The sequence below is a fragment of the Peromyscus eremicus genome, chromosome 13, assembly GCF_949786415.1.
Source record: "Peromyscus eremicus chromosome 13, PerEre_H2_v1, whole genome shotgun sequence".
Taxonomy (NCBI): Eukaryota; Metazoa; Chordata; class Mammalia; order Rodentia; family Cricetidae; genus Peromyscus; species Peromyscus eremicus.
Genome location: NC_081429.1, coordinates 3954719 through 3973649, shown reverse-complemented (window position 1 = coordinate 3973649; position 18931 = coordinate 3954719). Strand labels below are relative to the sequence as shown.

The window sequence follows — 18931 nt, the reverse complement described above, 5'->3', positions numbered from 1 at the left end:
TCCCACATCAGCCCCCTAAGTACTGGGATCACAGGTTTGTGCCACCATTGTAAGTCTTCAGAAATGCATTTCTGTGTATTTTCTCAGCAGTTTTTGAGGTGACTGATGGAGCCTGATAGATGACAAAGTAAAATTGTCTCTACTTTTGCAAAACAAATGAAAGAGAATTGCTTTTCAAAAGAAATGAGAGGAAAAGTTGAGCCTAATACTTAAAACAAGAACCACTGAACAAATGAAGATAACTAGTTTTGTATTGTCTGGTGTTAGGTCACTTGACTACTAATATTTGTATTTGTTGTTCTGGTGTGAACATACTAGGCAAGCCCTTAATAGATCCTTTTGTTTGATATTTAGCTCTTGTTTCTATGATTTTGAGATGGTGTCACTCTATAGCCCATACTAGCCTCAGACTCACAGTAATCCTCCTGCTTCAGCCTCCCGAGTGTTGGATTTACAGATGTGATTGACCAGACAGGGAGTTTCATCTAGTGTTCATCTCCAGGTCATTGATTTGCCTGTATTTCAAGTCACAGGACAGTGGAGAGGATCCTCATTTTTACTCATGATGCTTTCATAAACATCATTTCATTTGGCTCTTCAGCCTCACCAGGGCAAGCCAGCTCCATTTTGAAAATAAATTATATCTGAAAGCATCCAGTGTTGCACATGCACAGACATCTAGTTAGCATGGTAGTGCTAGGTAGTGCTAGGACCTCAGCCCTGCTCTCCTCCTTCTACCTGCTGTCCTGTCCCTTAGCCCCACTTCCTCACCCTCACTACTTCCTGATCAGAGGATGTAGAAATGGAAACTCTGGCCAGGCTTAGTGGCACATGTCTATTATCCCAGCATTTTCAAGGTGCAGGCAGATCAGGAGTTCAAGGTCAGCCTCAGCTACACAGTAAGTTTGAGACTCCATGTCAAAAAAGAGGAGAAAAAAGAAGAAAATGTAAACTTGGGGCAAGAGTGCCCCAGAATAAATTTAAATGAATTCTCTAAATATTTGTATCTATCACCAAAAGTATCAGCTTTTTCTTTTATTTTCTCCTAAGAAAAGCAAACTAGTATCTTTTTTGTTGTTGTTTTGTTTTTGTTTTTTCGAGACAGGGTTTCTCTCTGTGTAGCTTTGGAGCCTGTCCTGGCACTTGGGGCTCTGAGCTTGTGGAGGGCATTTCACATTGCAAAGGCCTGACTTGTCTCTTGAGTATGTGCTCTCTTTTCTCTGCTGTCTATCTAGTATTTCACGCACACATCTCTGCACACTGTTACCTCAGGTATAAGCTGCTGGCAAGAGACCAGGAAATCAACACAGTAAATGACTCTTATAAACATCTTCTAGAACAAAATGTCTTGGCTTTTTACGAGAAATATCTTACAGTGTTATGAAGAAAGCCTAGAGTAGAAATGTCGTTCTAATATTATTTCAGCGCAGTTCCTACAGTCCTCAGGCTCAGGTGTAGAAACTTAGCAAACCTCTGGCCGTCCAGTAGATAACAGATCCTGTGCTTGTGTGTGGTGCTGGCATAAAACTCTGGTCCTCATGCAAGCTAGGCAAATACTGTACCACTGAGCTACACTCCAGCCCAAAATAAAAACTCCTTTTTAAATTTAGAGTAGGGCCTTCCTTTCTAGCGTCCCTGGAGCATTCATGTGGGCTGGAGCCAGTGTCGCTTTTCTAAGCAAAACCATAGCTCCTTGGGGCAGAAATTCCTAGGCCGGCTTGGTCCTTACATTGAATAAGACTGTTTAGATGGCTATTAGGGTTTTTCCTTTTGCATCTAAATTCTTCAGTCAGTAATGGATGCAGTCAACATCTTCGGACTCGAATAACTTATCAAACGATGTTTCTTTCTAAAATGCTGGTGTTGGTCAGGGACAGGAGTATTCATTTGCTGTTCTTCCTGAGTCAGGGCTTGTGCTGCTACTCATATGTTATAGCTCACTGTCTCTCCACTCTTAATGTTCTTTAGCTATTGGAATTCTGGGAAGGAGACATGGTTCTTAGTGTTGCGAAGCGTGTGCCAGCAGGACTTCATGTGTACCATACCCTCGATGGTAAGATCAATAAGGAACATAGCAACTCATTTTATGTGTTTATCTTGGGAATTTATCTGTAATTTTCTTTGTCAGTCCTTTTCTGCCTCCTACCTTCTTTTTAAAATTGCATTTATCTGTGTGTATGTGTGTGTGTGTGTGTGTGTGTGTGTGTGTGTGTGTGTGTGTATGTGCACCAGCACAAGGGTGTGCACATGGAGACACAGGAGCCATTGGAAGTCAGAGGACAACTTTCAGGAGTGGATTCTTTGCTTCCACCATATGGGAACTCAGGTCATCAGCCTGTCAGCAAGTATCTTCCCACTGAGCCGTCTCAGTAGCCCTTCCATCTTTTGATTGCATAGATTACGGTAACATTGTGAGTTTTAAAGAAGCAATCTGTCCATCTTCCCAATATGGAATGTTTTATACATTTTGAAACTTAAGGCCACCATTCTACCAAAACTTTTAAATTATATATACATATAATTTACATATGTATATATAACCACAAATGATTGAGCAAAATGGTTTAAAACCCTTAAAATTTTATTTATGTGACTTTGTTTTTCCCACTCAGCTTCAGTTTTTGAGGCAGACAAAAACAGCTCTTGAGAGTTTAAAGGCACTTACTTCTCTGAAATAACAAACCAATGTGAGAATGACAGAGCAGTAACATACATTTGGGACCCTGCCAGATAGTGTGACAACTAACCCCTACAGCAGATTGGTGGTGATCCGGTGCCATTTGGAGTCTATGCCTAATCTCAGGTGACATGGGCCTGACTGTTGACTTCTGTGTACCCTCCTGTCCTGCTGCTGTGCTAACAAAACCATATAATGATCCAGATAAAAGCAATATAAAATACTATAAATAATAAAATAATTAATGGTTTTTGTGATTTCCTTAATAAGTGCCTTTTCAAATACACATTGGAGAGTTGCAGCTCTCTCTTTAGCTTAGCTGCAGTTGGTGGTCATGGGGAATGAATTGACTGTCTCATCATTCTAGGAGATGAACTGACACTGTGTGAAGCTGAAATCGCTGATGGGGAAGACATCTTTGTATGGAATGGAGTAGAGGTAAGAAAAATGGCTGAAGAAATATTCATGGTAATTTAGGGTGTTTGAAAATTCCATTGCAGGGCTATCCTGGTTGGTAGAGTGCTTGCCTAGCATGCAGGAAGCCTTGGACCCAGCCCAGTCCCCAGCGCTACATAAAACCAAGTATGATGATGGCACACACTTGTAATCTCAGCACTCAGGAAGTAGAGGCAAGAAGATCAAAGTTTAAGGTCATCCTCAGCTACATAGCAAGTTCAAAGCCAACCTGGGCAACCTGAGACTAAGTGTCATTCCAAACACAAAAGTCATTATAATGAAATTTTATTCAGCATGCAGTTAGCCATTAGAAAATTACTGTAATGGACAGGATGTAATGAACACATGTGATCCCAGCACCAGGGAAGCCTGAGACAGAACTGCTCAAGTTGAAGGGCAGCCTAAACTACATAGTGAGTTCTAGGCCAGCCTAAGATATGTGTTTAGAAACTGAAAAGAGGTGCAAGGGAAAAATGGAGGAAAGGAAATTGCTGGAATGTTCAGTACTTTTGAGGTCCAGTCAGTGGTAGTTGTTAGATTAAATTAAATATTTTGATGACAGAGGAGATTGTTCCTAGGTAAAGTGCTTGAAGACCTGAGATAGATCCCCTGACCCCAGGTAAAAAAGCCAGGTATGATGACATGCTCTTGTAATCCCCACACTGGGGAGGTAGAAATGGGCATATTGCTGGGGCTACTGGCCAGCGGCTTAGCCTGCTTGGTGAGTTCTAGGTCAATGAGAGACTCTGTCTCAACAAAAAGGAAGGACACCCAAGACTGTCACCTTGGCTGCACACACACATGCATATATGCATGTGTTCGTGCACACCTGTACACACAAATGCACACACATAACAGTAATTTATTGAGCACCTCCGTTTTACCAGACTATATGTCACGTGCTAGATGCAGAGATAGGTTAGTCAGCAATGGCCTTCGTGTGCAAATAACTTCACCATAGGCTGTAGGGATGGGGAAGGGTGTGGCCAGCACTGCTGAGGTAGGGATGACGGAGGAGTGAACACTATCTCAGAAAGGAGTGAGGTGCATCTCTGCTGCTCTGTGACCTATCCTTATCCTTTGACTTTCCAGGGGCTCATCACCACCATTCGGCAGCTCATAAATCTCTCCTTTCAAATCAGAAAAGATGGATAAGAGAAATTTTCAATGTAAAATCCAAAGTTGTTCTTTCAGTACTTAAAAGGCAGTATGAAAAAACGATTAACTATTTCAGTTGGAAAACCTGTGGGTTGTGCTACAAGAACAGGCTTTTTGCTGTGGTAGGGTGTTGTTTTAATTTGGCAAACAAACTTCCCTAGTGGTTGTGTTGATGTTGTTGCAGGTTGGTGGGGTCCAGATTCAGACTGGTTCTGATTGTGAGCCTCTGGTGTTACACATTCTTCATCTCGAAATGAGTGGTGAAGGCTCAGAGTGTGAGCAGTTGGTGGAGTCGCCACACGTCTTTCCAGCTAACGCAGAAGTGGGCACTGTGTTCACAGCCTTGGCCATTCCTGTAGGCGTCCTCCTCACGAACAGTGTGGAGTCTGCAGATGAAGAGTGTTGGACTGCTATTCCCAAGGAGGACATGAAGAAGACATTCAGAGAACAAGGTCTCAGAAATGGAAGTTTAATTTTGGTTCAGGATGCAGACAGTGATGATAACAGGTAACTCACTGAAAAGAGAAAGGGGAGAACTTTCTTTTTATTTATTCTGTGTGTCTTTTACATCATGTATCTTTCATTTCCCTATCCCTTTGCATCTGCCTCCACCTTTGTACTCCCCCCCCCAATAAAACAAAATTTAGGAGAAAAAAAGGGAAAAAATTAAAAATCTCGTCATGGAAGCTGCAGTGTGACACAGTGAGTCACACCGTGAGCCCCTATGTCCACGTATCTTTACTTGCAAGTGTTCCTCGCAAAGAGTCATTGGTCTGGCTTGAGGACTTTGGTTTCTATTACACTATCAATGCTGGGTCCTCACTGGGACTCTTCTTGGATATCCTGTTGTTGCCCTGTGTTATGGAGATCCTGCAGCTTTGGGCCTGCAGGTCAGGTTCCTTCATATTCTCCAGCAAATCATAGATGGGGTAGATGTGGGGGCAGGCCAAGTCATAACCCTGGTTCTGGACTTAGGCAGCTTCAGGGTTGGTCCTCCCACCAGGGGGAGAACTTTCAAAGTAATCCTAATTACAGCACTACCCAGTAGAACTCATTTAGACATGTCCCTTGAAGCCGGGTGTAGTACTACATGTAGTAGTTCATGTCTGTCATCCCAGCACTTGGGCGTTTTAGACCAGTCTTGGCTACATAGTGAATTGAAGGTCTGCCTGGGCTGCATAAGACCTTATCTCAAAAGAAAAAAAAAACTCCTTGAAAACAAGCACCAATTATTTAACTTGGGATTACCCTAAAAAGGTAGCTGGTGTTGTGGCAGCGAGTCAGTAGAGTGTGGTCCCTTTTCTTTAGTCACTTTAAGAGATACATGCCTGGTTTAGAAAAGTGATGCCCAAGGAAAGTGGAAGGACTCATTCTTTCAATGTCCTTCTTTACTTACAGTCTGTTGCCCAGACAAGGGAGATGGACCTCCAGTGTGGAGGAGCTGAATTGGCTCCAAGTGAAAAACTTGTGCCAGTTGGAATCTGAAGAGGAGCAGGTTCAGATAGCCGCAACCATGCACACAGTGAGTAGATGGCCATTAGCCTGGCTAGCAGTGTCTGGCGACAGAATTTATATTTATAAAACAGTCAGTCTTTCAGAACAGCGGTGTCAATAGACATCTGAAGTCTTACTGCCTTTATTACTGCTTATTTACTTATATCAACCAGTGGCCTATTTCAAAGCAGTTTGTGCTCTTTTACACTCCTAACCCTAGAAGTCTACAGCTAGAATATGGGACTCATTGGTGGTTCATGGAGTCCTCTGGATTTTATAAACACGAAGATCTGTTGTCAAGGATCTTCTCTGCATTGTTTAAAGTGCACATGTGTATGTGCAAATGTATATTTGTTATTTTGGTATTTGTGTTGCCAAGTTTTTGCTTTTATCCTAAATTATTCTTTCTATATATATATATATATATATATATATATATACTGTGTCCTACCAACTGCCCTTAGAAGGAATTCCTCCAGCTCCATTTGAAGACTATAATTCTAATTTTCTTAAAAATAATCTCAAATAATTTTTTCTTTCTTTTATTTTGGGGGGGGGGGCGCAGTGTTTGGGTCTTTGAGACAGAGTCTCTCTATGTAGTTCTAGCTGTCCTGGAACTTCCTATATAGACCAGGCTGGCCTTAAACTCGCAGAGATCTACCTGCCTCTGTCTCCTGAGTGCTGATATTAAAGCCATGTGTTGCCATACCTGGTTAGGAAACATCTTTTTATATTTTCTTGTCACTAGCTTATTAATGATTTTTTTCTATAGCAAATTAAACTAAGTTGTTTTCTTTTATACTAATTTATAATTTCTTTAAATTTTTTCCTTTACATTTGTTTATTTGTGGGAACAGGCATGCATGTGGAGGTCAGAGAACAGCCTGGAAGTTGGTTCTCTCTCTCTCCACTATGCAGGTTCCAAGGATCAAACTCAGGTCATTAGGCTTGGCAGCAGAAACTGTCTCCCTGGAGCCATCTTTTCGATCCTTGACGTTATAATTTCTTAAGGAGCATTATACTCGTTGGTTGTCTTAGAAGAACAGTATAGGACCAGTGCACACTAGTACCTGACCCTAAGTGGAAAGTGCTGGGGATGCCCTTTGTCACTTGACTCTGCTGCTGCTCGGCACCATGTGGGTTCTGGTGGAGGACCAGGTGTATGCTCTCTGACATCACTTTCACCTCTAAGTTTTACCAGCATTTGATCCCTAGGGGATATTGCCCTAAAGTGAGCTAAAAAGAAAAAGAATCTAAAAGTCACTTAAGTGGAAGCCATAGTCATCTTGGATTGCTGTTATGCGCTTTTATCCTCTGTTCCGGGGGTCCAGCTCCATTGTCCCCATTGTGAGGAATGGGCCTGTCCACTATTTCTTTCCTTGACTTTTACAGGTGAGTGGTCATCAGTTGATTACTTTCCAGTGAGACCTGTTTCTTTCATTTCCCATGGTATCCTTTTATCCCCATTACCATCAGTTTGGTGAAGACAGGATCTCTTCTGAGCTTTTGCTTTCAGTCTTACAGAATGATGTCAGGGTGGCTCAACTCTGTAGACAAAAACAAATGTCATGTAATATGTCAAATGATCTCTACGTGTACACACCGGTAATCTTCATTTTCATCTCCATCCATTGAACCTATACACAGTCATTAGTTTATTTCTCTATTTTAGGTGGTGTTTGATATTCGAATTAAAGCCATAAAGGAATTAAAATTAATGAAGGAACTAGGTAATCATTTCTATTTGCTTTTTGGTTTTTAGCTTAATTTAATTTTGTTTTTTTTTTAATTGAAAAAATATGGAAGAGTACAAAAAGTAAGGAAATCTCTCATATCTACCACCCAAAATGGACAAATGTTAATATTTTTTCATGTGTTTGTTTTTAATTGAACCATAAAAATTTTTCTGTGTCCTTCTCAAACTTATCCCTTTCTCCCCAAGACAATGAGATACCTGACTCAGTTGTATTCACTAGATATCATAAAATCCATTCAACTTGAGTGTATAATTTAGTGACAGTCAGGAATGTATGGATATAGAAGATCACGGTCCAGTTTTAGAACATCTCTATCATTCCAGAAACATCCATGGGCTTTCTGTCTCTGTCAGTTCATTCTCTGAACATTTCATATAAATGGAGCCACATGGTTCGTAGATTTTTGTGTCTGGCTTCTTGCTTAGCACACTAGTCTTTGAAGTCTGTCCATTAGTTAGAACTTTCCAAACAGTTTATCCCCTTTTAGTTCTGACTGCCATTCAGTTGTAGAATGTTCACATTTCATTAGCCTTTTGGAGTAGTACTGTTGTACACACTTGGATGTGAATCTTCATGTAGACATGTGCTTTCTAGGCTCTTGGTTAGACTTAGAACATTATACTACTGTGAGTCATCTGGCAAACTTATGTTTATTTTTATTAGAAATTGCCATACAATTTCCAAAGTGGCTGAAGTATTTACCATTAGTAAATTAGTTTAACTAATTTTCAGAACATTAGTAGTGTGTCAGGGTTGCAGTTTCTCCAAGTCCTTGCTAATGTTTGTGATGGTCCCTTCTCATTGTCATTTTAGTGAATATAAATGGGTATCTCATTAAATGCAAGAATTCAAAATCAATATACAGGAATCCATTAAACTTTTATCTGTCAACAGCAAAAAACAAAATGGACATTAAAATGGAGAAAACTGTATTTATTTATCTGGGTTTTGTTTTGTTTTGTTTTGGATAGGGTCTTACTATATAGCTCAAGATGACCTGGAACTCAAAATCCTCCTAGCTCAGCCTCCTAAGTATTAGAATTACAAGTGTTTGCCCTGGTGTGCTTACCAGGAAACAGTAATAATGTCATAAAGTATCAAAGATGTGTTTGGAAGATATATGTAGAATCTATACCATGAGGACTAGAAAACGTGCAGAGGAAACTAAAGAAAAATGCAAGTAACTGGAACAGTGTACCACGTTCACGAATCCAAAGACACACTATTGTGAAGAGCTTATCTCCCTAGAGTCAGTGTGTTCTCACTCAAAACCATTAGCAGGTTTATTTTTACAAGATAACGCCATTCTAAAATTTGCATGGAAATATAAAGAATTGAAAGTAACCAGGTATGGTTAGTCTCAGCACTTGGGAGTCAGAGGCAGGCAGATCTCTGTGAATGCATGGTCAACCTGGTCTACATATAGCAAGTTCCAAACCAGCCAGGGCTTCATAGTGAGACATTGTCTCGAAAACTGCAGCAACAACAAAAGCCTTAAAGTAGCCAGGACAGCTTTGAGGAAGTGCTACCGTGTTTGGCTTCAAGACTTCCTCTTTGTCCCGCCTGTTGGTATCTGGGAAGAAGCATAGAGCATGTAGATGTGTGTAACTCACTTTTATGTACAATGAACAAAGAATAGTTTTTGCACCTTTAAGACTTTAAGGCTTTCAAGAAGAAGCCAATGTACCATAGACAAGTTATGGATCATTTGACTTCTATATATGCAGATATAGACTTCATCTTTACCCTCCATCTTATAAAATATTAACTTAAAATCAGTATAGAACTAAATGCTAAAACTGAAAAGAATAAAATTTCTTGGAGAAAATCTTGATGACTTTACTATATGGAAATGATTTTTTTTTTTAAGCACACTCAAACCATGAAAGAATATTAAAAAAAAAAAAAAAAGTAAATTACCCAGAGTAGCCATGATAAGTTCTCTTCAAAGGACATTTGAAAAAAAAAAAAGCTACAAATTAGGAGAAAAACTTATAAAACACGTGTTTTAGACTTGGATAAAGAGTTTACAGAAAGTACTTGTAACCCAGACAGAAGAAATCCCAGCCCAAATTAGGAAGGCCTGCCTGTGAGAGAATAGTGTCAGGAGCCACTAAAGGGAAGTCGCAGCACCTACACCTAGGTAAACATCCAATCCCAAAAGAACCAACTGTGGAGTTGCTGTGTGCAGGGACTAGGAAGTGCTATATTCTCTTTGGAAAACTTAGATTTGGTTTTTGTTTGGTTTGTTTAAATGTAAACATTTACTTACCAATTATATTCCTAGATATTTACTGGAGAAAGGTAAAACATACAACCTTATAAAAACATAAATGAGAGTGGTGATGGCATACACCTTTAATCCCAGCACTGGGGAGGCAGAGGCAGGAAGATCTGAGTTTGAGGCCAGCCTGGTCTACAGAGCGAGTTCCAGGACAGCCAGGGCTACACAGAGAAACCCTGTCTCTTAGACTGGATATATATTACTCTAAGTAAAAATACATCAGTCGAGTTTATCAAAGGCATATGGTCTATAAAGAACACTGGCTCGATACTGTGCCCAGTAACTAATTTCCTCCTCTCGACACCTGTTCTCCCTCCACACCATGTCTCAAGCAGCAAGGGATCCTCTCCACTTCAGGAGCTAGATCCTGCCCTCTGTTCAAGCTCCTTCTGCTTTCCCACTACCCTAAAGCTATCTATCTGTGGGTCTTGCAGTCAGGGCCTGCCTATCTATGACCTCATTGCCAGCACTCTGCTTATTCACAGCAAACTGCAGACTGCCTTTGTGAGTCCCTTGCACAAGCTCTCGTCTCCCTGGAGACTCTCCATGCTCTGTTCTCTGAACTTTCTTGCCTTTGCACTCTGTCTTCTAGCTTGTGCTGTTCCTTTGCTCTTAACTTACACATTCTCTGTTGTTCTGACCATGGAGTCTCAGTGTTCCTGCTTTACTCATAACACCCTGGACTCTGCAAACTGCCTTTTGATTTGTGCCATTGCCGTTCACCTCCCATTAGATGAGGCTCTGTGAGGGCAGAGGCCATGCTGCCAGGCTTACCTCTGTACCATAGCTTCTAGCCCGGTGCCCTGGCACAGAATACACAGAAAAGACTTGTTGAGGGAAAAGGAAAGTTGGTTTTCTTTGTTTATAACTGAGGTAAGAGGTTGTCTTGCTATGTTGCCCTGCCTCAACCTTGTACTTCTGGGCTTAAACAACCCTCCTGCAGTAGGAGGCCAAGTAGATGGCATGCAGTATCATACTCAGCTGGGACTGAAACAAATGATTTTGAAAACACAGTATTTAAAACCTACTTTTTAAATTAGGGAAGTGCTTTTATCTACTTCTTTAACAAGAAATGTGTACTTAAAATGTATGCCAGCTTCGTAACAGCATAATATACGAGACAGAACTCTGGACTCTCAGGAAGAAAGTCTGTTTCACTCTACTAAAGTTAGATGTGCCATTCTTGCCCATTGAGAAATCTTGACACTCCTTCCTTCCAGTTCATGCTTGGCTTTATAAGAGTTTATTTTGGACTGAAAACTTAGTGTGCTCCTTCCCTGAGATCAGGAGTCTGCATCCTCAGCAGCATATGCTGGCCTCATCCATTTGCTAAGTATATTTGAAGTGCAGGTGCTCTGCTTTGCACACTTGCAGTTTGCTTGAATTTCAGTTAAATAGTTCAGACTTCAGTGCGTCTTTGACTAAAGCATGTCCGTAGTTATTACTCTTCGGTGCGCATATGAGACCAGTCACATCCCTTCCTTCAAGTCCAGTGGTGATTGGCTAGTGCATGTCTCATGCATTTCCGCACACAGAAAGCAAAGCATGTGTAGTTCTGCTGCCTCTTCTCCCAGCTATACGCCTACCTGACATCATACAAAAATGGATCATGAAAGAAGCCCCCAGAGAAACTGAAGTCACAGTATAGAAGCAGCTGCTGTCCACAGAATGGTGACATAGCTGTCACTCAGGAGGCTCCAGACATGCAGCAGAGGAACTTGCTGAAGGCACACTCAGTGGCCTAAGTGAGGATGGCAGTTGTGACAAGAAGTGCAAAAGCAGCCCGGGGAAGTGATGCTGGAGAGAGACTTCAGACTGAAAGAGCTCTCCGAGATGTCTCCTGACGGTAAACACAGAAAGAGAGTCCTGGGAGCCGAGCTCAACTCCGAAGTATGAGCACTTGCTAAGGAGCAGGAAAGCTGCTCATGCCTCACCACCAGCTGCCCTGGGAGTGGAAGGCAGTCCTTGTCCACATTCTGGACCTATTTCCTTGTTTTTGTTTTGGAGACAAGGTCTTGCTGTGTAGCCCTGGCTGGCCTGGAATTCACTATGTGGAGCAGGCTGACTTCAGATTTTTAGCAGTAGTTCCAAATGCTTATAGTAGGGTGCGTACCACCATACCCTGCTTTAGATCAGTGTTCTGCAAGACATAAATATTCGGCTGTTTCTAGTGTTTTAAATGCATATGTATTCATTTCACTTTTTTTCTTTTCCTGATATCTGTGTAACCTTAGTATTTGTAATGTTTGGGGGGAAACATGCTAAAGTCATTGGCTAGTTGTGATTTTCCCACTGAACCATTTCAGCTTTTTATATAGTTCTGCATGACTGCAAAGTGAAGGATAGCCACCAAAGCTGGCCTTGAATCCATGACCCTTCTTCCTTGGCCTCCTGAGTGAGCACTGAGATTACAGACACAGTATAGAGCCACTGTGTTCATCCAGAGTTTTGCTTTTTGGGGGCTGGAGGCTTGCTTATTGTACTTCCTGTAATTAATGTAGTGAAGTATTGCTTTGGAGCTCTTTGTTTAGTAATTAACCACCTTCTTTTCATTCACAGCTGAAAACAGCTGTCTGAGACCCATTGATAGAAACGGGAAGCTTCTTTGTCCAGGTAAATCTTGGCAGCTTTCAAAGACTAGCAGGTGGACAGAACATGTGGACAGTAAATAATGGCTTCGATATCTCACATTCCTAAGTCACCTTTGGGAAACTGACTTATGGACATATTTCCATCCAGGCATCTTATTTGTTACACCGTTTCTGTTTTCTTAAGTAAAGCTCTTTCTGATGCCACAGTCCTTGCTGTAATCATGGTGTCGTCTAAGGATCTTTATAACTTGACTTCTTAGTCTCTGCTTGTTTAGTCCATTGTAATACCAGTTATGAATAGTCTCTGTTTCCTGACACCTCTTGTCGTCAGACCTGATTCAGCCATAGATAATCTAATGACTGATGGTGCTCCCTTTCACAACTTTAAATGTGGATGAAGCGAGTCCATCGTGCAGACTTTTTAATGCATATAAACAAGTCTTTGGCCAAGTTATGTTAAGTATGAATCATGTTTGTTAGCATTGTGGTACAAGATAATGAGACTGCTGTAGGAATGTGGAAACTAAACATAGCCCCTATACATGTGATACTTCCACATGAAGCACAACTCACCTTTTTCTCCCAATAATCTATTCTTTAGAGTGTATATAAAAATCTAGTAATGGTGTGGTGGTGCTGGCTGGAACTAAGGGCCTCGCCCAGGATAAGTACAGATTCTCCTACTGAGCTACAGGCCAGCCTTGATCCTCTTAGGTTTTCAAAGAAAATAATGTCATTTTGCTAAGAGAGGTAGGAATTCAAAATATTCACTTGGTTGTCAAATTTCCTCATAGTACCAGATGCTTGGACTTTGGAGGAAGCAGAAGTGAAGCTGGGGAGTTCCTTGGGACTTTGCCTGGGAAAAGCACCAACTTCCTCTCAGGTACAGTAAAGCCCAGCAGAAGAGAGTTTGCCCTTTCTTGCTAGAAAGTCTTTATTTTGTTACTGATACATTAAATGCTCCAGGAGTGCTGTTTTTCTGTAAAAAGTTACTTTTAAATTTCCTCAAAATTTTTATATTATTAGACTATGTATATATTTTCCTGTTGAAACCAAAAATACTATTCCAAAGGATATTTCTGAGGTTCCTTTTGTGGTTGGGGGAACTGTGTAAGGTTCCCTCAGTGGCCACCAGTTTGAACAAGTAGATGTTATAAACACTGACTGGACTTAAGTGAGTCTTGCAGGGATATGATAGCTGTATACCGACTTCCAACACCCTTGTCCTTTTCAGCAGCCCACAAAGTGGACCCCTTTCGAGAAACTGCCTAGATAAAGAGCTGTTATTGCCATAGCTTATTACTACCTGAATCAGGGCAGCCTGGACTTTGATCCTGTTCCCTGTGGCTCCTGGATCCATCTAATTACTTTCCCAATCACTGCCCTTCAGTCCGCTTTCCTTGGAATGCTAGCAAGTATCAGGCATGACAAGCTGTGACAAGTGAGGTAGATTAAAATGATGGGGACATTTGTTAGGCATCCCGTAATCCTGAGTAGCATTGTATTTTTGCTTTCAGAAAAGTGAAATTGTTACTTAAGTGATAACGTGAAATTATTCAATATGATCTTGTTTCCACAAAATTTGGTGCTTGTTTGTCTGCCTGACTGCATGTTTTTGCAACATTGGGTTAAAACTCGGGCCTTAAAAATGCTGGGCAAGCACTCTGCTCCCACCACTGAGCTTGTTATTAATGCTCTATGGACATTTAGCTCTATTTGTGTGGAAATAAATAACAGGCTGTAGGATATTTCAGTTCAGGGGAAATTATTTTCACACTTCTGTCTTGCTCATAGCTGTTCCTGTTTTTTGCTCTGGCGAGTGACATTCATCCTGGGGCGGAGATGGAAGTCATAGTAGAAGAAACACTCTCTGTGAGAGATGTAAGTAATGACTTTGGGCCTGGGGGCCATGCTGTCCTCAGCCGGGATCTAGAAGTCATAAGCTGAGGGCTTGCACAGTATACTTCCAGGATTTGTTTGTGCTCGTTAGAAGGCAATTCAGAAGGCTGGTGAACCAACTGGAACTTTTAAATAAGATTATTATTGTTCTTTTTACTTTTCTGGTTATCAGCAATACTATAGAAATTTGAGCTATGCAGACAGGGTGGCACACCCCCGCATTCCCAGCACTTGGAAGGTGGAAGAGGCATCTTCATCCATATGGGAGTTCCAGGCCAGCCTGAGTGACAGAAAACCCTGTTTCAAAACAGCAAGAAATGAATTTAAAAGAAAAATATTAAAATCCTACATTGTTTCTTATCCCACTACTATTAACATTTTGATATATTTCCTACTTAATATACATAAAAATATCACACAGCCGGGGATATATATTTTATCCCCTGTCACGGTTTACAATCCCTGAGCAACTTGGTAGCAGCAAGTAGTCCCACCATCCAGGACATAGCTGCTAGGCTTAGCTACTTGGTTCTAGAAGGAGGAGCCAGGGCATCCTGTAGTAAGTGCTGGTTCTCTGTCTAGGACAGGAAAGTGTATGCCAAGCTGCACCATCTTCACAAAAGACAGTGAAGCTACCATGGAGACTGAGGTCCACTTATGAAAGTGGGACGATTGAACTTCAGAAGAAGAACTAAAATCCTATGGAAGGAAGCTTACAAAATTTCAGAAAGGTGTTTGAAGAAAAAACCATTAAACATGGTGTGCTATCATCCAGACACTCAGGAGGCTGAAGTGGGAGTATTACAAGTCTGAGGAGTCTGAGCTACATAGTGAGGGACAGGCTAGGCAGGGTTATACAAGCAAGAACTGCTGCCTATATAGGTACCTGGAGTCCACATATATGCCCTCATCCACATGCTTACATAATGCAAACGCTACAAGAAAATAACTGGTTACCTGGCCTGTAGTAGATGCTAGGGACCAAAAAAGTCAGACGTGTGTTCACATTCCTTCTTAAACTAGACCTCGAGTCACTGACAGACAATGAGAAGCTGGGTTTTGCTTCCCTTTGCTCTTAAGTAATTTCACTCCAACTTTGATCTTTTGGATGAGTTTGGTTTAGGAATGTTTTTCCTGAGGAAGCTGGGTATTGTTAATTATGCTTTTGTTTTCTTTAATCTTTGGCAAGTGTCTGGTGTTTTACGTTGTGCTGTGAGGTCACTTTCACAGTTCTTTCCTGTGAGTTTGTATGGGATTTCCTGGGTGTTAGTTCAGGCTGGAGGATTCCTAAGTGGTTGTGTATGTGAAACTTGGTCATGTGTACCCTGTTTGTCCTTTTAAGAAGTCAGTGAATTAAGTGTCTGGTTTGGTCTGTGTTGCTGGTTATTTAACCCTTAGTGGCTGAAATTACAAGTGTGTGCCACCCACAGGGCCTCGTACTGTTAACAGAACTCTAAACTAAGCCCTGGTTGCAAGTGGCAGGGACTGTGTCTCTGTCCAGACTGGCCTACCTTGCCCCTAAAGGAGAGCTAGCTTGTGAATAATCAAAATCTGTGTGTCTTTATCCAAGAACAACCAAGTAGATAAGCAGACTTTAATTAGTCCTGGGCTTAGAATCCAGGTGTCCCCTCACACTATGTAGATCAGAAGCAGAAAACTAACACTGACGGTATTTTTTTTTTTTTTTTTACAGTGTTTAAAGATAATGCTGGAGAAATCAGGTCAGCAAGGTAAGCTATTTACCCTGATAATATAATCTTATCCACATGCTTTAAAACAGTTATCTGGAAGCTTCTTGATGAATTCTCAAGCTTTCTTCCTTCTGTGGGAGTTATGGAAAAATATTTTACAGAGTGTGAGGGAAAAAAATAACTTAAATCTTGTGAATACATAACAAATTCTCCTGGTTCTTATTTGCATACTGAAAATAATGGCAAATTAGTGCTAAGTAAAGATAACTAACATTGCATCCAGCAAAGATGTAACAGAAAGAAAGCTAAGGTTTCTACCACCTGGGACTATTCTGGCAGGTCTTTTACTGATTTTTTTTAAAAAAAAAATCACAGTAATTCAAAATTTAATTACACCCTGTTTATTTCCATATTTTGTGTTGTAAATTAGAAAATATAATGCGAATGAAGAAAATAAGTTGAGGATAATTGAACGTGCTTCCCACCCAGAACCGTGTCAGTAAGCTTAGCGGGGCACCATACTGACCTGCTGGAGTGCTCTCCTGTTCTCAAGCCTCTCTATAGGCAGAAGTCCTGACTGTGTCTCAGGAGGGAAGTTAATATACTCTCAAGGCAAGATACTCCTGCCTTGTATGTATATGCAGTGTGTGTATGTATGTGCAGTGTGTGTGTGTGTGCAATGTGTGTATGTGCAGTGTGTGTATGCAGTGTGTGTGTGTGTGCAGTGTGTATGTGCAGTGTGTGTATGTGCAGTGTGTATGTGTGCAGTGTGTGTGTGTGCGGTGTGTGTGTGTGTGTGCGGTGTGTGTGCAATGTGTGTGTGTGCAGTGTGTGTATATGCAGTGCTTTGTTCGTCCTCAGCAGCAGCCCTCCAGCATAAGGATCTCCACCTAGTTCCAGTTTGTGATGAGGAAGTTTCAAATAGGCTTCAAACAGCTAGAAGACATTCCCAGACAGCCAACGGGGAGCATTTCTGTGCTTTCAGAGCCCAGCTTCTTGTCATTGTGCAGTACAGTGAAGGGATGGTATTCACTTGTAACTCACTAGTGACTTTTTTTTTTTGAGACAGGATTTCTCTGTATAGCCCTGGCTGTCCTAGAACTCACTCCGTAGCCCAGGCTGGCCTCAAACTCACAGAGATCTGCCTGCCTCTGCCTCCTGAGTGCTGAGATTAAAGACCTGTGCTACTGTTGTGAAACTCATTAGCGATTTTTTTAAAAGATACTTAGATTAATTTTAAAAAATAGTGTAAGGGCCCAGGGTGCTGCCCCATTCCCATAATTACAGCCTTTAAAGGCAGAGGCGAGAAGATCAAAAGTTGTATGGCACACACCTTTAACCCCAGCACTCAAGAAGCATAGGCAGGCAGATCTCTTCGAGTCCCGGGCCAGCCTAGTCTACAGAGTAAGTTCCAGGACAGCCAGGGATCTGTAGAGAGACCCTGACTCAAAAAACAAACACAAGTTCTAAGCTAGACTGGCAGCATAGCAAAGCCATGTCTCAAAACAGAACAATATCTGATGACATATCTCAGTGGTGGAGTACTTCCCTAGCATGTTCAAAGCCCTCGATTTGATCCCCTACAGCCTCCTGCCCCTCCAACCCCTAAAAAAAATAAGGAAAGGAAGAAGGAAGTTAGTTGACAAATCTTAACTGTGTTTAAACCAGTATTAACAGCTAATCAGGTTCTTACAAAAAAGGGTACTGTGTAGAGTCAAACCTGGGACTTTCTTATTTACTTAAAGGGTAAATAAGAAATAATATCATCTGCCTGTTAGGTTTATTTACTTATCAACATTGCTAGTCTTTTAATAATCAGGGTTTTTAATTTCCCCCATTCAACATTTTTCCCACAGAAAAGAAACAATTTTTTTTAAAAAAGTGTCATTTCACCAGTGTAGCTAGTCTACTGAAAAACAGAACTCTAATCAAATTGTATTTAACATTTGTAAATACTCACATTCACTTGATGAACATGCCTTTCAGGAAGTACTATTTTCCTTAGATTAACTGCTAAGTAGGTGGGGATAGTTTCCTGTACACCTTAGAAATTTCTCAGGTGTAACAGCAAAATCAAATTCAACTTCTTGAGTACTTGGCGGGGGTGGGGAGAGAGAGAGAGAGAGAGAGAGAGAGAGAGAGAGAGAGAGAGAGAGAGAGAGCGAGCACGTGTGCACTGACACGTGATCTAGTATGCATGTATTCGTAAGGCACGAAGGAAACACCACAGCAGAGCAGCAAGTGCACTCTGCCCAATGTTCCTTTAGTTTACTGTGTGCCCGACCTGTGCAGTGTGGGTGGGCTCAGGAGCTTGCACTTGGCAGCTCAGTGTTACTCCTAAACGTGTCTCCAGTAAGTATGTGGCTTTGATTTACAAGTTCCTGCTGGGAGAAAAGCAAACGAGAGCTGAAGGAACAACTTAGTATTTTGCATATTGTAGAGGACATAATTTCAACACAAATGAACCTGTGACTGGATGGGGCCGCACTGGCTGCCTTTTTTCTCTAGAAGCTGTTCCTGCACACTCTTACAGCTTCTCCTCTAGAGTTCTTCATCTTGCTGCTGATTCCCTCCTAGGAGAGCGGTGGCACTTGAGGAAGATGGATTGGTGCTATGAAGCTGGGGAGCCTTTGTGTGAAGAAGTAAGATCCTCCTTTCTCCTCATTTTTCAGAACACTTGATTTTCATGTTGTGTGTGTGATGGGGAGCTGGGACATGCCGCATGTGCCACAGCAGGCCTTAGAGGCCAAAGGACAACTGCATGCAGTCACTTCTCTCCTTCCATCTTATGTGGGTTTCAAGTTCACCTGGCTTGGGTGGCAAGCTCCCTTACCCACTGAACCATCTTGCCAGCCCACTTTTTCTACAATTTACTTTTTAAAATGGTTAAGCTTATTTCATATTTCCATACATAATTCCTTCTT

At 41.4% G+C, this 18931-nt stretch overlaps 1 protein-coding gene across 4 annotated transcripts in view; it reads left to right on the top strand.

Annotated features, from left to right (window-relative positions):
- Positions 1 to 18931, top strand: part of Usp40 (ubiquitin specific peptidase 40) — a 78406-nt gene that overhangs the window by 42276 nt on the left and 17199 nt on the right. For all 4 annotated transcript variants that reach the window (XM_059278798.1, XM_059278797.1, XM_059278800.1 and 1 more), the window contains 10 exons: positions 1969 to 2053; positions 3045 to 3115; positions 4476 to 4798; positions 5690 to 5813; positions 7458 to 7515; positions 12386 to 12439; positions 13212 to 13300; positions 14212 to 14298; positions 16010 to 16046; positions 18585 to 18649. In XM_059278798.1, coding sequence (XP_059134781.1) covers positions 1969 to 2053; positions 3045 to 3115; positions 4476 to 4798; positions 5690 to 5813; positions 7458 to 7515; positions 12386 to 12439; positions 13212 to 13300; positions 14212 to 14298; positions 16010 to 16046; positions 18585 to 18649 — 993 coding nt within the window. The remainder of the gene's footprint in view (positions 1 to 1968; positions 2054 to 3044; positions 3116 to 4475; positions 4799 to 5689; positions 5814 to 7457; positions 7516 to 12385; positions 12440 to 13211; positions 13301 to 14211; positions 14299 to 16009; positions 16047 to 18584; positions 18650 to 18931) is intronic.